The sequence below is a fragment of the Montipora capricornis genome, chromosome 13 (assembly GCF_036669925.1).
Source record: "Montipora capricornis isolate CH-2021 chromosome 13, ASM3666992v2, whole genome shotgun sequence".
NCBI classification, from domain to species: domain Eukaryota; kingdom Metazoa; phylum Cnidaria; class Anthozoa; order Scleractinia; family Acroporidae; genus Montipora; species Montipora capricornis.
In genome coordinates, this window is record NC_090895.1 from 553,746 (window position 1) to 575,997 (window position 22,252).

At 39.8% G+C, this 22,252-nt stretch overlaps 1 protein-coding gene across 3 annotated transcripts in view; it reads left to right on the top strand.

Annotated features, from left to right (window-relative positions):
* The window catches only part of LOC138028891 (uncharacterized), an 84,200-nt gene that overhangs the window by 28,971 nt on the left and 32,977 nt on the right, over positions 1 to 22,252 (top strand). For 2 of the 3 annotated variants that reach the window (XM_068876530.1, XM_068876531.1), the window contains exons 8-18: positions 1 to 49; positions 1,300 to 1,506; positions 1,943 to 2,044; positions 3,009 to 3,294; positions 4,763 to 4,960; positions 6,563 to 6,800; positions 8,718 to 8,883; positions 10,054 to 10,248; positions 10,633 to 10,820; positions 18,626 to 18,767; positions 20,223 to 20,321. The exon at positions 1 to 49 is cut by the window's left edge and continues 130 nt beyond it. In XM_068876530.1, coding sequence (XP_068732631.1) covers positions 1 to 49; positions 1,300 to 1,506; positions 1,943 to 2,044; positions 3,009 to 3,294; positions 4,763 to 4,960; positions 6,563 to 6,800; positions 8,718 to 8,883; positions 10,054 to 10,248; positions 10,633 to 10,820; positions 18,626 to 18,767; positions 20,223 to 20,321 — 1,870 coding nt within the window. The remainder of the gene's footprint in view (positions 50 to 1,299; positions 1,507 to 1,942; positions 2,045 to 3,008; positions 3,295 to 4,762; positions 4,961 to 6,562; positions 6,801 to 8,717; positions 8,884 to 10,053; positions 10,249 to 10,632; positions 10,821 to 18,625; positions 18,768 to 20,222; positions 20,322 to 22,252) is intronic. The other variant, XM_068876532.1, reaches the window with a different exon arrangement.

Sequence of the window (22,252 nt, forward strand, 5' to 3'; positions counted from 1 at the left end):
AGGAGAATGTCTGGGGCCAAATTTGTGCAAGTGTCAGAGAGGATATGCGGTAAGTTCTTCCGTTTATGATTTTAATCTTTTTTTTCCTCTACTTAATTTTGGTTATTTTCAATTCTTAACCCTCTGATTTTTATTTTGCACTTTTTTTCTGCTTTGTCTTAAGTTGGTCAATATGATCAACACGACTACTCCTATGCCGATATAGATACCTTAATTAACAGGATGAAAATTAAATTTCCAACTTAAGTTTAGTCTGTAGTTTTCCTCTTTACATATTGCTCTTTTACCTAGACTACTTTCTTCTCCTTTTCTCCTAAATTCTTCTACTTTCTAAATATTTGAAAGCACAAAGAGTAATGTTTACATGTTGTTGTTGTATGTAACAATCATTTATTTCTTAACAAAAAACAAAATGCCACGATTAGCTTCTCTCTATTTGCAAGCCAGCCTAGTAACAACTTAAACTGTTTGCTGTAAATGAATAAAACTTGAAAGTTGAAAACTTGAAACTTTTACAAGTTCCAAAATATTTACTAGAGGTGAATGCGGTCTGATGAATTTAAGGGCAAATGTTCGAAGTATCCTCTTACAAACCTCTCAAAAACCGAGTTCGACGTCGGTACTTTATAGTTCGGACCGAATTTTTCCGTAACTTTCAGTACGGACCGAGAAAATGAAGTTAGTAAGAAATTTATCATATCTCTGAGGTAATCAGGGGTGCGGGAAAGGTAACTAGTATAAGTTATAAGCTGAAGATTCAACTGCCACAAAGATTGCAGCGGCAAAATCGAAAAAACTATTAGTTGTTCTTGGCTTTTTCAAATAGTTGCTTGCAAGAATGAAAACGTTTTACACATTTATGTAACATAAACGAAAGGAAAAACTCGATAGAGAATATTCTATCAAAATTTCAAATTTAGCGGTCTGTAGATCGGTCCGTAATGTAGAATACAGCCCGATAAATCAGCCACCCACAGCCCGCGTGCTAACTTAGAGATATAATAAAAATGCATGTCTTTCGTACAGTTGCTAACTTTTTTTTTTTTTAACTCTTTTGTTACAGACAAATAACAACATTTTTTTTAGTTTTGAAACAATTACAGTAATATGCATCTAACCGCAATAGCTATAGCTAACCGAGGCGGGTAGGATAGTTTACATCTAATTCCAATTAACCAATTATGACACTAAATACTATACAGGTTCAGTATATACAGGTTAACTTAGTACGGCGCTTAATTTAGAGGTTTATTAAAATATGGTTCCTTTAAATGTTTCTTATGTTGTCGGCAATTGCAGGGAAGAGGTTGTACTTACTCCTACTGCACAAAATTTCATCGCTGTTCAACTTGTTCTCGAGGTGATTCAGTATGTGGTTGGTGTGACAGCTTGAAAAAATGTATGCCGGGAACTCCAAAAGGACCTTATTCATATAACTGTCCTGACTGGTTTTACTATCATTGTTATACTGTCGGGTCCAGCAGTCGTTGCTCCCACACAATTCAGGTGAAAATTAAAATTCAAACTTTTTTTTCTCATGGCTAGACAACACTGAATGGTCTTGTGTAGGAGCCCCCATTAAGAGCCCATGGGGGCTCATGTGTTGTAGTTTTTCTTGTGGTTTCACTGTCGCAATTACCTGAACCTTTAAGGCCTGATTAGTATTGCGAGTTTCAAGCTGAACCGAAGTTTGGATCTGAGCGCTGATGCAAAATTTACCTTTCGCGGCCTCATTTATCGAGATACGAAATCACAGCCGATGCACATGCTCTTTTGGCCTATCTTAGCGTCCTTGGCAAGGCTAGAATATTCTGCATAGGTAAAAATTAATCTGTTAGGGGATGAAAGAGTTTGTCGCATTTCTGTGTATATTGATGACTGAGATTTGCTTTGTGGTTTGTTTTATCTTTTTCTTTGCTTTATCTTGCCAAATATATTGCAGAGAGTTGACTGTGCCAACAGACAGTGTAATTTAGCTCAAGATACAAGCGATAAGGAGACTTGTCAGAAATGCCATGACCTAGAAAATTGCTTTAATCATGTGGTAATTTTTTGTTGTACTCCTTGTTATTGCTCTAGAGTAGATGACAAATTCTAAATGTTCTATCTAAATAGACTGTTCCAAAAGCCCAGCTAAAATAAGTAATTGACTTCACAATAAATTAATGAAAGAATTGCTCCTTTCAATTTTTCATGGTGCTTGTCAGTGAATAAGCAAAACAGGTGTTAATGATGTAGTAAATTATTTGTGGTTCGGTTGTTGCTTTCTAGACCTACGTGTTTTTAAGTTCTTTGTTTGTCTGCCGGCTCGTCTTCCTAAACGTTCTCAATTTTTAATGTGATGTGGACTGAGGCAAAAACAGCTTCAAATCAAAAATTTTCTTGAGTAAAGGGTTAATCCCACGCTTCCAATTGATGACTTTTCTGCTACATGGACCAGTATGAACTTCATCTGAGACCTTACTCGAGATGGGACTGACGGGAATGGAAGACAGCCCCAATTTTGTCAACATCGATTCCAAACAATTCGGTCAATGTTTGAGGCAGAAATAACATTTTGAAGCCTATTAAAGGTACATTTAGTTAAAAGTAAATTGCTTTCACAGGTATCCCTGTGAGATAAGGCAAAATTGCTCATGCAATTTTTAGTCACACGCGCCTCTTCATTCTCTGAAACCAAATTTGGGTGGATGCCAAGCAAGCGTTTCCTTGACGAATTCGACTGCCGTGAAGTGAACCGGACGTTTGTCACGGAAACATTTGATTGACATCCAGCCAAATTTAGTTTTGAAAAATGAGAAAAAAGGTAGTGGGGCGGGAAGTGGGGGGGGGGGGGGGCGTATGGTGACTGATAACCGCTGTTAATCAGATATTAATATTAAAGTGAAGGTAACTCGTGAAATGTGCCTAAGTTAATTTGATTTTTCGTAGATCATTTACTTATTTTTGCCAATTACTTTGTTGGAGTTCTGTTGTTTAGATTGCAAGCAATGTGTTCTATCTTCTAGGAACAGAGGAAATGTAGAGCTTGGAATGAGACACAATGTCCTCTTGGCTTGCTAAAAGTCGATTACAAAGATACGAAGAGGATAGAAAATACTATGATTCGAAGCAATGTTAAGGTCATCAACCCTGACATCGCAACCATCTACCGATGTCCCACTTCTCCTGACATGGATGATAGAATGTCAGTATTTGTTGCGCCGAGGAGTCTAGGCATCAAGATTGGTGACGTGTTATCGAGTCCGCAGGCAGGCGGGTTGATGCACAAAGTCAATGAGACCACTAATACAGGCAGGAATTTTCATCATGCAATCTGATTATTAAAGTGCTGGGGTGGAAATCCTTTTAGTAGAGAGAGAGAGAGAGAGAGTTTAATTCCCGGTAATGGATTTGGGAAATGAACTTGGCCTTTAACCTTGTTCTCAGGGTCTCCCTTCTTCCTGTATCCTGGATGGAGTGTTAGGTCTGGTCGCGGGTGTCCCAAAATTTGGGACATGGTTAACAAAAGCTAAGATGACTGGTTTTTTTTTTATTACTCTAATATGTTATACTGTACATCATTATTTGAAGTTCAATACATTCACGATTGAGACTAAAATATTTACACAAAAATATAGACAGCTTTAGTTTTCTCTTTTTGATGTTTAGACCACTAGGACAATTTTTCCCTTTTATAATTTTGAAAGCTTAATTTGAGTATATTAATTATCTGACTGCGGAGAGCTATGAATGTACATATTGTAGATGTTTGAATAAAACGTTCAAGACAACATTGTGTGCTGAACGTATGTGGCGATAGCTAAGTGTAAACTGGTAAATAGACAGACATGACTTCGTCTTCTGCTTAATAGCAGTCATTCTTTTATGGCAAGCAGTTCTCAAGTTAAATGGAGCACTCTGATTTGCGTCTTCATATTTGTAGTACGGCCATCAAGCATTTCACCATCCCTTTTCAAAGACCTAACGTCTGGAATTCTTTGCCCACTGCAATCATAGTTTTTAGTCTCTTTCTAATTTCCTGTTTGAGAAAACAAATGGTAGCTTTTCTAATATGAATTAAGGTACTTAATTTTTCTCTTGGAGTCAATAAGCAATTCCTTTGCTAGTGTCACTTTTGTTCAGAAATGAACCTTATTAGATGCAAGCCCAATTTTGACATTCAAAACTAAGTGTCAATTCAAATCTAAGCCCTTCCTACTTCCTTCCAAAAATAAGGTAAGGGTAAAAGTAATCGTTATTTTCAGCCTAAGGTAATTGCAGCTGTTTATCCTTGCTTGAGGAGCAGCATTTGCTGGGGGATACTTTGTGACGTTAATTGTTTGTAGTCAAAGACACGAGTGATCTTTTTTCCAAAGGTGGCTCAGGGATACTCCTTTGCAGGAGTTAAACCTTCGACTTGTAGAAGCTCATGATCAGCCTCTAAACTAGGTTCACACAGAAGCCCATTATCCGGAGGTTCCTACGTATTGTACCCTTGAGTCAACCTTGTCCCGTGTGTCTATTTATTTTAAAACACCTTCGCGTTTCAGGTTTGCTGCATGTTACGTAATCAGTGGATGACTGCTTCTAAAAATAAGGAGATACGGGACAGGGCTGGCTGAGAGGGTTAATATCGAAGATGGAGGCTCCGGGTAATGGGCTCCTGGTACACATAATAATTGTGCTGTTAGACTGCTAGAACTAAAATTTCATTTGATTTTGGTTTTGATGTACATTTCTACTGTTTGATTTTTTTTTTCTTACTTTCAATCAACAAAAGGACCCTATACTATGATTCTTGGATTGGAAGCTGGGATTGAGGAACTTATTCAGTATGCTGATTTCACACAAAATGTGTCTGCAGTGGAGATTACTGACCAGGCTACAGTTGATGAGGAGCCATATCTGAATGATCTGTATGGTCTTATAGAGGGAAACGTCACTCTAAATAGTAGTGACCTTCATATTTTACAATCGGGTGAGTATTGGTGTCCCATACTACCTTGTAAGAACAAGATCTTTATTTGAGCATGGATCCACGATCTGCGAAGAATAAGTGGAACAATTACAGCTCGTTCAAACTAGCCTCTGGACGCCAGGCCTTTCAACATACAAACTCTGAGGGAGGGAGGGAGGGAAGGACAGAAAGAATAAATTTAATCAGGGTACGAACCCCATCCCAATCCCCAGTTTAGCCACCTCCATCAACAATATGGTAAACTATCTTTCATACCATGAGCAATCTCCATAATTCTGGTATCCAAATCCATCTTAGAAGAGGTATTGAGTGATTATTATTATTATTATTATTATTATTATTATTGTTGTTGTTGTTGTTGTTGTTGTTATTATTATTATTATTATTATAAATAGATAAATAATAAAAGGAGCAATAAAAGGAGCAGGATGTCACGCCTTGCACGTCAAGACTTGAGCAGAGAATAGTGTCATCAGCGATTAAAATCTTTCAAGTATGCATCAAGTGGACCTTATTCAAACCCAGCCTAGTTTTGTCGCATCTTTGGTTAGTGACATACAAATCCAAGTTCTACGTGCTAAATTTCCGACTTCTTTAGTGTGAACTCTTTGTTCTGAGTGTGAGATAACAAACTAGTGACAAAACATACATGAACTAAGTACGCGACTTAGTAGTATGAAAACTTAAACCAACGAGTAATTTATCCGTAACAGGTTTACAAAAACGTTCCTGCAGTATTGCTTACCGTTTTGCCGGCACAATAACCCACGGTTTACATCCAAAAACCAGATTTCTACAAACATAACGGCTCAAACATAACGAGAACTTTCTCAGTTCATGGTTGAAATAGACAAAAGAAAATGACGGGAAGCTACAATGCAGAGGCGCGGCTACCTTTACAGTTTTCCGCTGACAGCACAGGCAGCAGTCAAATAAACATTGTTCGGAAAAGTGTACTGTACTTATACAGCTGCAACCATCGCTTGATTTGGGGCATGCACAGCCGCCTTATTTTCGCTTTTCTGTATGAACAGATGTTAAAATTATTGTTTTAGTTCTGTTATCAACAACCATACTACTACAATGAAAGTCTTGTTGTCGTCTGAAGTTAAGAATTTTGAGGACGGAAATAAATCAAAATTTGGCCAGTTGTTTCGAGTCATTGGACATACAATCCTTTACAAAGGCTTGGGACACTTGAGCTAAAATGGCTTAAAAGTGAAGATGTGTTAAGACCCCTATGTGTTAAGTCCCCCTCCCCCTTTTCAGTGTTGATTGGGATCCTGGAAACGTTCAGAAATGCTGCAGTGTCTTTCAACATTGCTTGAGGGAGTCTGGGGGCTACACCTGAGAATACACTATGAGGGGAATTACTATAAAATATACAGTAAACCTTTAATGGAAGAGATTATTTTCGCTCATTGTTGAAGGTGTCCCAAGAAATTTGTTCAGGATTTTAGGATGTTAGCATTTCTTATGCTGGGCTCAGGCCGGCAGGTATATTGTACCTAAAGGCAAAAGTGGTGAAACGGGTTTTGCGCAGTTTTGACCTGAAAACCATAAACTTGCAAGTCAGCTCTTAATTTCACTTTTTATAAACAGACACACCAGTCTTCAAATGTGTTGGGCATCTTTACAAAGTTGGGGACGAATTGGTTCCAACACAGTTCCTGGTGATCAGCAAGGATCATGCATTTGTTGCAAAGCCGGAAGATGTCATTATTTCTACACACAGTCATGGTTTTATTGAGAAAGTGACCAAAGTGAGCCATGTATCAGATTTAATGTTCCTTGAGACTGAACTGGAGAGATGTACAGAAAATTCTACATGGGTGCAAAGGTATGTACTCAAGCAGGAACCCACGACACGATGTTCGTGTCACGGCATTTTCATACACCTATATATTTTTAGATTGAATTTTCCGCGAATGAGACTCCCATAGGAGCCCGATGACCAATCTTAGCGTCTTAGCGTCACCGAACTGGAACTGCCTTTGTGTTTTTTCGGAAAAAGTAGTCTAAAAATAGATCGGTCTGTAAAAATACCGTGACATAGGCCCATTATGGGAGTTGTAGGCTCTGGGTCATGGGTTCCTGACTCAAGACATCATTTTCTATCATTTTCCTTCTTTTACTGGCTCGGAAATCTCGCATATTTCAAGCAAGCTGACAAATAGGTATCTTTGGTGTAATAGAATTGACGTCAATCGTCCAGGGATGACGTGACACCACACCACTTTTTAAGCAGGTGAACTTTTGATCAGAAGTATAAAAACTAGAAGCATATTTTTTTGCATTCGTAAAAGGCTATACTCTGATAGCCGAGAGCTTATGTTTTTTAACCAGAGAACCTTTTTTACTTCAAGAAGTTTTTTTAATGAATAATATAATTGATATTGAATGTGTCTTTTGTATGAAATGAAAAACTGGGTGGTCTGACCTTATAAGGACGGGGGCATCTTAAAGATGTAATTAAAAAGTAAGTCAACATGCTCACTTAGGATTCACTAGTTGAAGTAAGGTAAAGTACACATATATTTGTCTACCCCCTTGGAAGACTGAATAATCAGACTGCATCGCCTACAGAGGGCACTTTCAACACCCTATGCAGAAAATTATGGTTCGAATTTTCTGGGTACTGTTGTGATAGCAACAGTTGCTACAATGACATTGCTCTGTTTGTCCAAGTTAATGTTCTTGTTGACAGGACAAGCCCATGCAGCATGCTTGGCAGCAGCTTAGAGCTAGGTATTTGGGGAAGAGCAAAGAGGGGTATGTTATCGCTGCCTAGGAGCAGGTTTTGCGAACTAAGTTTTTTTGGCCACGATCGAGAAGGAAAGTGTGGGGCAATGTGGTGGAATCGGTTGGGCATGTGGTGGGTGGTTCTACTGGTTTGGCGGAGAGGGAGTTTGAGAGGAAGCATGGTGTACTGGGAGCTTTCTTGGAAGTATGGTGTAAAGTGTGCTGATATGTGGTATAAGATGGTTGTGGATGAGGTTATGGTGTCGGAGGATGGGAGTATGTGGAGATTTGGTGGATACGAGATTCGAGAAAACAGACAAGATGGAACATAATCGTTCAGACATTTACAGTGGTGGACTGAGCGGCTCAGGAGTGGGCGTTTGTCAGTTTCTTAGTGCTTTGGGATAGGAACGTTGTGACATAAGATGATGAGCAAATCACCAAGTACTCTCATCTGGCAAAGAAAATCAGGAAGATGCATCGGCTTTCAAAAAAGATTGGCCATTGGGGGTTGCTTGTTTGGGTGTGGTGTCTGGTGGGTTGGAGCGATTTTCGAAAGATCTTGGTTTTCTGAATGTGTTGGGAGGAATCCAGGCCTCCGCAGTCACTTGGATAACCCTAATCTTTTAGTAGAGCCGCCCCAGAACCGGGGCAGAGTTTACGCCTGTAAAGTTTGAAGACAATCTCCTTGCAGGTTGTTTTGATCACAGAAAGTCATGGATTATTATTATTATTATTATTATTATTATTATTATTATTATTATTATTATTATTATTATTATCACCCCCTGATTTATCACAGTTGTTAAGCAATGTTGGCAATGTTGTAAAGTCCCGTTTTATTACAATTTGTTTGAGGTAACAGGGAAAGAAAAAAAATTGTTTCCTTATTCCATTTCCTTGCAATGTTAAGTCGAAGTTGGGAGTAGTTATCAATCTTCCCCAATTATCATCATGGTCATCATCATCATCATCATTTATTTTTACTTAAAAAGTCGTTTTTCCCTCCTTCTAGGTTTAAAAGTCATCTTAGTGGAGACTTCCGCAATGACAATGTCACATGCACAGGTGGGGATAACAGCCTAAGCCTGATTACATTTGAGCCTGACAACGAGAAGCACAAGAATGTATCAGTAAATGATGTCATTGTAGGAAGGAACAGTAATCCCATTCTGGCCAAGGTAAAACTCGATTTCACTTTCAATTAACTTGTTTTCACACTCGAGCTTTTTTTCAATAGAGAATAGGAACGCATTGACCATAAGGCCCCTAGGGGTTACGCCGTCAACCTGTTCATAGAACTTGCCATTACATTGAAACAGCTGGTTTTTTGTTGCTATTTGCTGTAAGTCAACCAGATTGCCTTGCTGGAGTGACTTTGTGTGTTTCATTAAACTCTTTCTCAGCTAGGATATACAATGCCAGATATTCAAGGGTAACAGGATGGTAGAATTATTGACCAAGGTACAACTAACAGTTGTACGTACCTAACTATATTCTATTTAGACATGCTTCGCTCGTCAACTATAATAATTATACCTATAAGTTGAATTCCACAAGAGGCGTGTGGTTACAATAAAATGATCAAATCGAATAGAACCATTTACAGTGTATTAAAATGTGTTATACTTTCTATAAATCACCAGCTAATTCCATTCACTAAATGTATTTTGACTTTCTCCAACGTAAGACACGAGCAAAAATCAGATAAAAACGGGCACATTAATTTTATAGAAATTAGGAGGGTTTCGCAAAGTGTAGCAGGAAGCGAATTCCACAGTTTTTCTCCACTATAGCAAACCTTTTTTTAGATAACCAGTTTTGGGTAGTGGTATCTGCAGTGAGGTGGAGGAGCCGGTAAGTTTATAATGATTCGTCCCATCCGTACGTGCTGGTATTATTTTGCACCTACATGTACCTCAAGCAACTTCTTCATAAGATAGACCAGAAGTCTGGTGAATGATTACATCGTATATTCACTGATCTCAAGTAAGTGTGTGGTCTCTTTCCAAATTCCCTCACTGGGAATCTTTTGGTTAAGATAGTCCGTTTTCGGAATTTTAGTTCTCTTATCTCACTCATGTGTTCGAATTAACCAGAAATTGGTTGCACAACCACTTTCCTCGAACGGATCAAGCCAACGCAAAGGGAAAATAAAAGAGTATTGTTGCAATTATGAAATGTTAAAGATGACTTCATCTCAGGTTTTTCGAAACGTTCATGATCAAGAGCAGCTTTTCTGAGACTAGACGTATCCGTGCACAATTACTGAAATTGTGTGAGGATTTTTTTTCTCTACATCACAGATTTATCGATGTTAGAGATATCGTTTTTCTTTTATTCATTTCCAGGTCATCGAGATGAAAGCGAATGGAAATTATGTCTTGATTGAAGTCCTCCCTGTAACATTTATTGCGAATGGCACAGCTTTCACCTCTGTTAGATTTGACCAACTGAGAAAACAACATAGGCGGCAGAAGAGAGACATAGAGCATATGAAAAATGAGTTTCACCAAACATATACATTGCCCAGATGGAAAATTCCGGTGAGTGTTAAGGGAGTTAGTGTTCGACTGGACACTTTTAGTGTATGCAAAATGATATTGTTTGATATTATTGAGCCACCCCAAACGTGCGATGGATTATTGTGATGGACAGGGCTTTTCCAAAATATCCCACCATACGATTCTCGACTTTGAGGAACCTAGTCACTTTACCCTATGTCCAGAACAAAAATTAATACCAGGCGCTTCTTCAGGTAGCTTATAAATTATTACCTCCATTTTTTGATATAAGGTTCACCTTATTAGCCATGAGCTCAGTTAAAAAGTGCTTGCTCTAAGGAAACGAATGATACCCCTGTCTAGTATACCTTGTATGCCTCAGTAAAATCATCTGAACTCAATGATTTGACTTTTTCATGTGTTTAGCTGTTTGGTGGAAGTTATACAACAGTGCAAGTGACGATCAAAGTGAACGCTGACTTCACTCTTTCATTTGGCATACAGACGCGTAGAGATAAGAATGGCGATTTAGTATCTAGAGACCCATTATTCGGTATGGAGATAGGCGGCCAGATAATCTTTGAAGCGGATATGGAGACGGTTATAAAGAAAAGGTGAGGTGCATGTTTCGTTTGGCTAAGTAAGATGCTTAAATGAAGGAGGAAAATGATCCTTGCACTTATCTGGACAATTCAAGCTAAAATTATTTTCTCTGATAGACACCTAAAAATCCAGGTGGCTCTAACGGGATTCGAACCCATGACCTCTGTGATGCCAGCACAATGCTCTACCAACCGAGCTGTGAACCCACACTTCGCACTTATTTGGATAATTTAAGCTATGGTCTCTTTCTAGACACCTGAAAAAATCAGATGGCTCCAAGTTTATTTGAACCCATTACCTCTGTGATGTCGGTGCAATGCTCAACCAACTGGGCTACGAAGCCACACACTTTCTTTGGCTCAGCAAATGTTCCCGTGAAAGGACTTGATGAAAGAAATGTATATATCGAATCCCGTTGGAGCCGCTTGAATTTTTCATGTGTGCGAGGTTCATTTTTTCTCTTTCGTCTAACCAGTAATATGCCTATCTTGTTACGTTGCCTTTAAACAAATTGCCAAGTCTATGGATACTATTTTTACTTTGAACTCTGTCATTTTTATTTCTATACAAAGTATTCGCCATGTTATCTTGTACTTAGTTATGGCCACTAAATTGTAATAAATCTCTGGGTGAACCAGAAAGGTAGGTGCATGGTCACTGAGGTCCTTAATTAAGTGAATATAGGTTGTGTGAACCGTGACTTCCTCGAAAAATTGCAACGAACAGGTCACAAACAGGGTTTAACAGAGCACAGTGACTATATTTCGGGTGTCTTAGGCAATCCTTATATGTCATGGTTCAGGTAAATAGCCCAAATTTTTTCAACCTGTTAAAACTATAAAGTTGTCATCGTATTGCAAGGAAACAAACGAAGGATTACGTTTTTTCCGGTGTCCTTGAGGTGACTTCCTTCTTCCAGGGGTGAAATTTAGTGAAGAGGAATTAATAAGACTTCCAAAGTATTTAAAGTAAAATACGTCTCTTGAAAACCAAATAGGTTGTATTATCGCTTAGGTACTTTGAAGTTCTATTATACATCCGCTTTATTCCAAAATGGCCACCATTTTAGTATTCATTTGTTTGCTTTTAAATTAGCTCCGGTTGCCAGAGTCGTTCTTAAGCTAAAGATTCAAGGGAATATTTAGCCTTGAACAAGGCAACAAGGTCTCATTCGCAAGCAATCAAAACTTGCTCCTTAGAGATTAGCTAGACAAGCACCCATAGTCAACTACAAGTTACTTCTATTTAATTGTGCTTCACAGATACATGAAAAACTAAAGACAGGACGTCATCAAAGGACGTCATTAATCAGAAGGACAAAAGAATTGGGCGTGCATAAATTAAGGGCAAGTTTGAACACGTAGCCCTAGCTCAACGTGAAACAACGCGTGCATCCATGTCGCAGAAGTTAGGGTCGAGCTAATGAGATGCAAGTAACGTACGTCCACGAGGGTTTTTACATCGATGAGAATGACAAAGAAGGGGGCGTGCATAAATTAGAGGCGAGTCTAAGCACGTAACCCTAGCTCTACGTGAAACAGCACGTGCAAATTTCGGCGGGGAAAATGTATTTTTTGTAAGGAGCGCGCGCGCGTTTATGCTTAGTTAGCATGTTACAACTTTAATTTTAATTTAGTCAGTCATTATTCTCACTTAACTTATTATACTTTATTTATTGCATAGTGTATCTTTAAATTATATTAAGTTTTTCTGAGTTATTTTCACAAATTTTCGCAATACCTTCCTAGATTAGCCTATGCTCTTTGCAGGTTAGTGTATCTTTTGTTACTTTAAATAGAACTGTATGTGTGCGTATCGTTTTGGCGGTTTAAATATACTGGCTTGGAGAGAGCTTCTTCCTGCTCTAGGGTTGACGAGTGAATGAGAAGTTACAGCGGAGCAAAGACATGACTTAGCTCAAGAAACCAATTGCAATCACACCACTCATCGAAAACCAATCAGTAACAACCATGACTTGATCGATAGCTAAGCAAAATTCCCAATGATGTCATCGACCCATCATACCTTGAGGGACAAATGTTTTGTGGGTTATAAAAGCGTCGTTTTCGCTCACTGTTTTTTTTTACGAGATTTCATCATGTCTCAGAACAACAAGTCTTACCAATTCGAAAACACACTCCACCATCCAAACCTCCTACCAAGAAGAAAACAGAAGTCACACAGACATGTCGAGGAAACAACGCTATGACCATTCTCAAAGAAATGGAGGACATAAAGGAATTCCCACCCTTGTCACCCATTCCACCCATACTCACCTTGCAAGTCTTTGAGGAGCCCTACCAACGAGGGGAAGTGTGGCAGCACAATGAACCTACCACCATCGATGAACTCATTGGGCAAATCCCCGATGATCCGCAGGTGGAAGTTGATGCGACATGCTCTTTTCACGTTTGTATGTTGGAGCACCCAACATCATGCAACGGCTTTACTTACGTGAAATGCCCAGAGTACCCGTGCGACTTCATGTTGCAAGCCAACAAGACATGCACCAGTACTTGCAAGCGGAGGAGAAACAATGGCATCAACACCTTGTGATTAATACCGACACAAAAAACACTCCGAATGGCAAAAGATGTTGTGCTACTGCAATAAACCTTGCACTTTGAAACAGAGCAAAACTGAGAAGAACCTTGGACGCATGTATCTCAGCTGTTGGAGCCGCACATGCTCTTACTTCCAATAGTCGCACGCTCCCTGGAACCACAAGATCTTAGTCTTCACCCTAGGAGAAAGTGAGTCTGCCACTGCAACATCCTCGATACCCAGGCTTTCAACCACGCATGATGGCTTACCAAGCAAAGAAGAAACAAAACGCAGTGCCATTTCGACATCATCCGTTCAATCAAAGTTGAAGATCATTCGAGAACACACTTCAAGCACCATCAGCCTTTCAAATGACACTGTCACATGGCCCAGCGCCTATCTGATGGATGCTTTTCAAAGATCACATAAATTGTGATTGCTCAATACTGTAAATATATTCCAATTGGTTCCATGGTGCAATAAAAACAGAATGCAACCATTTGATTGATGTAGTTGTAGTTGTGAGTGAGAGTGAACGAATGTCGAAAAAGAGGGAGATCACGGCAATCACTGGGGGTGCTAAAGGCACCAATGCCTGGGCCACACGATGGACGGGGCAATGTGGGATGCATGTTATATGCATTCTCCCATAAAATCACCCTATCACCCGAGGGGTTGGGAAAGGATGGCGTCTCTGTTGTGGTGATGATCCTAAACTTGTTGACGTCTCAGCAGTTTGCCATCCGGGGGATTTTTCTTCTGACGTATCATGCATAAACATGATAAAGTGTAGCTCCTCGGAAACAGAAGCGGATAACGCCTGCCGAGCTGCCAACAAACGGCCACAGCGTACACACCCATCATCTTATAAAGTTAACGGGTTATTGCCACGCGATTATTGGATCATAAAGAAAGCTGATACTGTGTTCGCTTTTTTATATTTGCACAAACCAGCCAAGGATTAGCGGGTGTGGATGGTGGGACGAGGTGAGGCGTAGAGATGACACGCCTGATGCACAAGCCCTTGTATCCATATTCAATGACACCTAATCGTTGGTTTGAGTACGATGGTGTTGAGGAAACGTTTGGAGCCAGCTTCGAGCCCATTGTGTCATTGATGGATAAAACATGTGCCATCATCGGCAAGCGAAAAATGGAACCTAATACTGACCCGTGGTCAAGTTTACAGAACATGTTTTAGATTCACGATAAATGTTGGGAGAATAGAGCATAGTGTCAAAGGCTAATATTATATGTTAGTGTAAACTAAAACAGGGGATAGCGTTGAACGCGCGCGCTGATTGGCCTCTCAAACTCCGAATATCGTATCTATTCATCTCCGAGCAAGTCGCGCGGATTTTCCTCCCGAAAATGTTGTAAGTTTTGCGCGAATAAAAGAGTTAAAATCATCTTTTTGTGCTATATTATCTCACTGTTTAAGTATGTACTAAAACAACTATTCACCTCAGTGTCTGTGGGTAGTGGTGGAAATCCACCACTAGCCACCTCCACTTCGGTGAATAGTTGCTAATTATTGGTTGGTTTCATTCAACCATTCGAATGTCCAGATCCATGTATAAAAAGACCTTACCGTTTCACCAAAATAGACAGTTGACAGCATCAAGGATAAAAACAGACCATGAATGAGACACTGAGTTTAGAGGAGACCCATAGGACAAGGCAAATAAGGCATCGTCAGGCCTTTTACGTTGAACGGGAATTAAATGAAAAAGTCAAGGAATTGAGATAAGTGGATGATTGCATGAAGGAGAATGATATGCAAGGTCAATACCAAACAGTGCAGTACCTGGATAAGCATTGGAGCATTGGCCTATCTTCAAAAGATGTGACGGAAGCCAACAAAGACCAAATATAGCACCGTCTGTACGACAAATGATTCACAGCCAAGAAAAAGAGCAGACAGACTCTTTTGGTAAAAGGGGCACAGGTACGTTTGAACAAGAAACATCACCCATTTCAAAAAGGGTATTTCCCTGGGTAGACAAAAGAAGGTTTCGGTGATCCGCCATGTAGTGCCAGGGGTAGTACCCACCTACAAAGTACAAGAATGGGAAGGGAAATTTTTATCAGACAAGATTTGCAAGCGGTGACTGCACCAAATGACAGGCTCTTCTGCATAGAGAAGGTTTTACAACGCAAAGGAAAGCAGGTCAAAGCGTGTTGGCAATGATGATCTGAAAAATGTGACAGTTGGATCGAGGTGAAGGCCATTCGCAAGCGGAAAGGGTGAAAGAACCGTAAGTGATTTCTACGTAACCTTACCTGAATTTCCAGACAACTCACCATCCAGTTTTAAGGTCCGACTGCCCCAACGACTGACGTTGCCGGGGTGTAGTTGGCGAGTTGCCTTGAGCAGTATGTCTACGCCTGACACTGGAGTGAACCTGTACCATCTGGTACCAAAATACGCTTTTCTGATTTACACGACGCTAGTGAGGCCTGGGGATAGATCGGAGGTGCAAATCAACAGAGATCATCTCAAATGGTTGGTGGCTGGAGAAAGTTTCATGAAAGCCTGTGTTGATGTTCTCATCTAAAAGCTCCTAAGGATCCCTTTCAAGGGAGCAATTTTGTGGATGACACGGGAAAGTGTCTCTACATAACCTTTCGTTGGATTCAGCGAGGAAACGAACAAAACGTCCTGATTGACAATAAAAAGATCCAACTCCAAGGGATAGGGAGCACTCCAGAGATTTGGATCAATGGTACCTTAGCGTTGGGCGGTTGACAGAAACATGCAAGTTGGGCCGTAACCTATCTCGAGAGAACATAGATGACAGAGTGCCTGATCTGACAACCTCTAAGAGGTACCGTGACTTGCTGAATGAAGATGGAAATGGTGTGTTTTCGGCAAAGGAAAAATTTACCTTCGATTAAGCATGAATGGTAATTGGCGTTTCACAAACCTGAACCACGCCTTTCGAATGGTGGTGGGAGAGCCTTCTCGCGCCCTGCATGTGTACTGTGTTGTAGCGCAGAGCACCATCTTGGGAGGAATGAAGTCGGATTTATTGCGCGAAGTCTGGTACGAGAGATGAGGAAGAGGTGTGGTGTATTTGGAACCCAAGCACAAACAATTTCATCCCATGAGCGAAAACACCGACAAAACGTTGCAAAAGGAAGTAGCTGAAACAAACGGTGTCTTGGTAGCATGTTCTAAAAACAAAACTAACCCTACCTTGGTTACCCTGTATTTCATCCAAGATAAATAAAGCAGAACTGAGGGAATCACCTCCAGAACGAAACGGGTTAACATGCGAGGAGGAAGTCTCCCCGAAAGTGGGAGACGGATTATGAAAAACTCCATTGGAGATCGGGGCTCCTGCCAGGATCAACCTTGGACTACGAGCTGTTCCGACAGTGGACTTCGACGACCAACCCACAGATGACGTTGACCTTCGTTACGGGCAAGTCCTTGAATTTCTGCGCTTTTCCAGCACAAGATGTGGCTTTTCAAGGGTCTCGATGGGTGGGTTACTCCCTGCTCAACAACAGCAGCATTACACGCTGGGAATTCACTATTTCCGAAGACTAGCTACCGGTGCCAACAATGCTGGTTTGTATGCAGACGGACAAGTTACAGCAGCTGAAGCCAATCAATCGTCTACCCCCTTAACGCTGGTGTGTTTGCCGCTGTAGAGACAAATCTCTTGAAAGTGTTGACTTCCAAGTGTTTGGAGAAGGGATGGGTGCACCTAGTTTTGAAACCACATTTAAAACCTTTTCATACCGGAGGCGTGTTAGTTACCCGCATCGAAATCAAGCTGCGCATCACCTTTAACCGTCCCGAATTTTTTTTTTTTTTTTTTTTACACAAAGATGACCAATAAGAAGAATCCAAGTATCCTGTGCCCGAATGATATCCAAGCCAAATTATATCTTTGTAGGCTGACCTTAAACCCTACCACTTACAAGGCGCTGACTAAACAAAGGCATAACAAAGGCATGCAGGCTTGGTACCCAACGATGAACATAGATGTACGAACATTTATGTTTGACGGGGAGAGCACCATGTTTAAGAAAACAGGTCTTTTTCAAGGCTGCGTGCCCGACCGTGTGATGGTGTGATTACTGTAAAGTCGCACCTACAACGAAAATTTAGTTCATTACCCACTTGTCTTCCAGACGTTTGGGGTGACACGCATTCATCAGATCATATGCGGAGAGGAATATCCATTCAAATCCTTGGAACTCAATCAGAATGGTAAGAAGAAAGATTTGTGGGGGTACCATCGCTTCCTGCAAGCAAGCTACCCTCTGGGTAACCACCAAGAAAGTATTTTGAAACCGGGGGATTGGAGGCACACTGGAATTGCACACTGTACCTGTTAAATAATGTAGCAGGAGGAGATGCAGATAGCCCCTTGCAAAACCCGCAACAGAAGGGCCATGTCACCCTGGGGATCAGTTTTGGGGCTCATCCTGGCCAAAATCTGACTGTGGTGGTCTGGGGCGAGTTTGAAAGGATGTTTGATACCAGTGGCACGGGCGTGGTTAATTACGATGTTTAAAATCCATTCATTCCGACCTTCCTGCATTAAATACAACGGCTTGCATCACCTTTGTAACAGTCTCATCGCGCACTGCTACGACAAGGATCGATGGAACTAGTATCCTTGACAGACCGACCGTTAACAGATTTGGCAAAACGCGACCCTGTATCGAGACACGTGTTTTGGGGCCTGTACCCTGAAATCAATTACCAACAGTCTACCGAATCGTCAAGAAACAAACTCATAGGGCTATTATTGTAAACACAAACCCTAGAGGAGAGCCTGCACGTCATTCTTTAGCTTTATGGACTTCGGGAGATAACTGCGAGATCTTGGACAGTTATTGGTTATGGGTCATTTGATGACTACGTTTCAAAATGAGTCTGAAGTAACCGATATAGCTACTATTTACATTTGATGTCACTTTGAACTCAGAAAAGCATTTGCTAAACATATTGAATCCTAGAACTTTTGCAGAACTCGAAACAACTTGGCATTTCGCGTCTAGCTAAAGTGCACAGTCTACACTGTAATCATGAGTGGAATGGAATGCAGCGAAAAGAGGAATTTTCCACTCCTGATTTACCTTTTAAATTTAAAAGTGAAAGGAAAAGAGTTGACCAAATTTGCAAGGCCTTTGAGCTCTGGGCGGGGAGGGGAGTTACCCTGTCCTTCAAATTGATAGATTCGAAACAGGACTATATTTTACTTTGTGATCAGTGTCTCTAATGCGTATGATACCATCATTGCTTTTTCAGCGTTGACTTCTTCAAAAGAACCCACCCGCTCCTCCACTCCCCAGTTCAACTTGGACCTGTATTTTGGATCCCAATTGGTAATGTGGGTGTTCCATGTGCTTTCTTCTTTACTGCGAGTTTAGTAAGCTCAATAAAGGCTGAGGTAAGACAGAAGGAACAACATATACTTTTATGTAGAAGGCTTGAAAATAATTGGACGAGATGACCCCTTATTTACAACTACCACTTATTTTTGAATCGCTCAAAGTGACATTGAACACCTCGTAACGATTTCATGATGCGTTATTGCCATTCTTATGCAATGAGTGCATTGTTCCAAACGACATGCCATTGACCGGACAAAGACCCAGCAGAAGGGAGCAAAAAGAAACAGTATATCTGAGCTAGGTGCCGATCCACAGTATCTAGGTCTTTGAAATAATGATGTCGATGATAAATATACGTAATTGCATGGGCCCGAGGGCAATTAAGGATAAATTTCACGCATATTTTCAAAATTTTCAAAATACAAGTGAAATTATCTGTTAATTGCACAAGGGCACATACTGATTAAGTGTTTAGGCAAGGGCAAAATTAACAAGAGAGGTCCGTTTAGTACCGGGACAAATGACAATTAACACGCTCCCATTCGGTTAAATTCAATTCAATAAATTGTTGCTGTCAACAGAAATAGCGCTTAAAATGTTCTTTATATGTGGACAAAAGAGTAGTCTAATCTGGAAGAAGATTCTCTTGTAACTTCTTTTGCTCTGGATAAGCGACTGTTAACTAATCAGGGTCAAGTGATCATGCCCTCTTGATTACCAAAAGTGCCTTCTTGATGAAGGAAAAACGCCCTCCATCTCACCCAATCAGCATTCATTAATTTTGCCCTGTATTTAATAATGACCTTTATTTGCATCAAGTCTTCTAGCACTGAAGGCACTAGAGCGGTTTTGAAATAAGTGTCGTAAAACCAAAACCAAAGTAATTACTTTGGCCAATCAAAAAGGATGGAGACAATCCAGTAAACCAATCAAGGCTCGAAGTAATTACAGATAGGCAACACAAAGCGAGAGAAAATGTGCGAGCACAAGCCTCAATTGGTTTTGTTTTTACTTCTGATTGGTTGCAAAAGTGGTGCGAGAACTTTGCACCAATCACTGAGTGAAGTAATGCAAAACCAAAGCAATTCGCTAATTACTTTCGACACACAATTGAAAACCGCTCTAATTGGAGACAGTGTACGTAGAAATCAAATCAAACATTGGTTTTTGAGGGGAAAAACGCCCCGGAGCAAAGTAGAGAGCCAACAAACTCAACCCACATATGATGCAGGGTCTGGGAATCGAATCTGGCCACATTGATGATCTCACCACTGTGATCTCACGTCTGCGCCAGCCCTACTCCCCAAAGGTTTCAAAAGGTTGGCCTATTGTTAATCTAATGATTATCCCTCTCTTTCGAGGATATTTGCTGTGTTTCCTTAAGTTTTGTAATAAAAAATGTAAGAGGCAGCGCAGAAGTGTTTTCTGAGCTGGGTCTAACGTGTGCAGACATTTTGTATGATCCCTTTTCACTCCTTAAATTCACTTCTACTCTGGTATCTATTTTCTAGGGAAAGGTGTCAATTCAAAGTACACTCACTGTGTCAGGTAAAACACGGTTGGGAGGACATTGCACTTTTTCAGGAGGTTGTCAGAAAATTCAACCTAGAGTGAGTGGGCGTTGTTTTCTTAGTTAATTGCTTTTTTAATGGAGCATTTGACGTGTCATTTTTGGCAATAAAGCATGAATGTGTTGATATAATAAAATTGGACAACGAGATGAGATATAAAATTCAAACAAAATAATTGTGTTAGTTTTGCATTGGTATGGTTAGTGATTGGTTTAAAAGACCACTGTTCTATGATGTTCTTGTGGAAATTCTTTGAACTACGAGAGTCTTCTCCACTGTATGCCAGAGTAATTTATCTCCATCGAGCATTACTTTCTCTAATTAACACATATTGTAGGAGGCACTTCCCTTTGCCATTAATAGTATGGTACCAATCCCTTATATTTCCCTGTACGTGACATAGATGCATGAAGCCAAGCCTCTTGGTTTGATTTAAGAGAGATTCTTATTCTTCAAAAAAGAGGCCTCCAAAATATTCGGCCAACTGGAAAAAAAAAAAAAAAAAAAAAAGACTGGACGTTAATAATTGTGGGAGATGGAAATTATTTTTCAACTGGAATTCGATCAATATCGAGGTGATTTAATACAAAAGAACAATTTAAATAAAACGAAAAACGTTTCAAATTGTGACTACCATAACCTGCCCATTTGTTAAGGAAATCCTTGGAATTTGGAGTGAAATTCTTTTTTGGAAGTAAGGTCGTATCTGAAGAGCACTTTTTATTGTCGCTTTTGTGGCATAACTCTTTGATCCGGATTGGAAATGGGCCTGTCTTCCATAGAGAATGGTATACAAAGGGGATAATAAAGATAAGACATCTCTATGATAATTATTTAAACCTTCTTCCTTGGACTGATGTTCTAAATAAGTTTAACCTTCAAGTTCAGCCCCTTACTTACTTTGTAATAGTATCCGCAGTTAACCACCTCAGGAACAAAAGGAAATGCAAAAACATGACTGTTTGCTTAAAAAGTTCCTATAATGTGCGAAACCAACAAGACTTGTGTATAAAATGTTAATTTCATCTTAAATTAAGAAACCTCTTGCATGTCTTGCATGTCAGGAAAAATGGCATAAGGAAATAGTTTTTCCATCATGTGAAGAAATTAAAGTGAGGGAAAGTTATCAATCTGCTTTTCAGTTCACAAATAGCTCAAAGATTTTAACCTTTAATTTCAAGTTTTTACATCTTCGGTTGGCGACCAATGTGTTTCTAAAAAAGACAGGAGTTGTTGAAAACGAAAAGTGCTGTTTTGTCAGTCAGAAGCTGAAAGCTTTTAAAAATGTGAAAAAACCCAAGCTTTCTGGAATAGCATTTTTCCTGGCTTAATACCTATAACTTAACTAATGTCTTCTTTTACGTGGAGACTGCTCTTGCTCTGAGGCTGGATAAGTCTAAAAACCAACTTCAAACAAATTTTTGTCTGTTATATGTCAAATACTGTATCTGGTTATGGACAGGAAAACAAATGTGTCCAAATTCAAATGGTTTGCTGAGTTATCTCAAGCATATCTATATTGCCTTTTGCACCGTTTCTTTGATCTGTCTCCCTCTTTTCCCTTCGGTTTCATTGAAGGATGCCCCGAACCTCCCAAAGTTTTAATACATCCGAAAGCATTGTGAGTGAGCGAATCACTGTATAGCTTTGAACCCACTGAAGTGTTTCTATATAAACAAGTTGTGGATTAGCGTAGTGCACCAATGCGTAGTTCATTTCAAGTTCAGGATGTAGTGTAAAAGTAAATAATGTGTATAATAATAATAATAATAATAATAATAATAATAATAATAACAATAATAATAATGGTAACAGTAATAATAAATACTAAAATAATAATAATAAATTTGAAATATTAATAAATAATATTTTCTTTGGCCAATCTGTATGCCTTAATATCCAGCCTTAGTATATACTAAAACAATCGATAGCGTAGAATGGCGCGCTGATTGGATACTCAAATATATCCT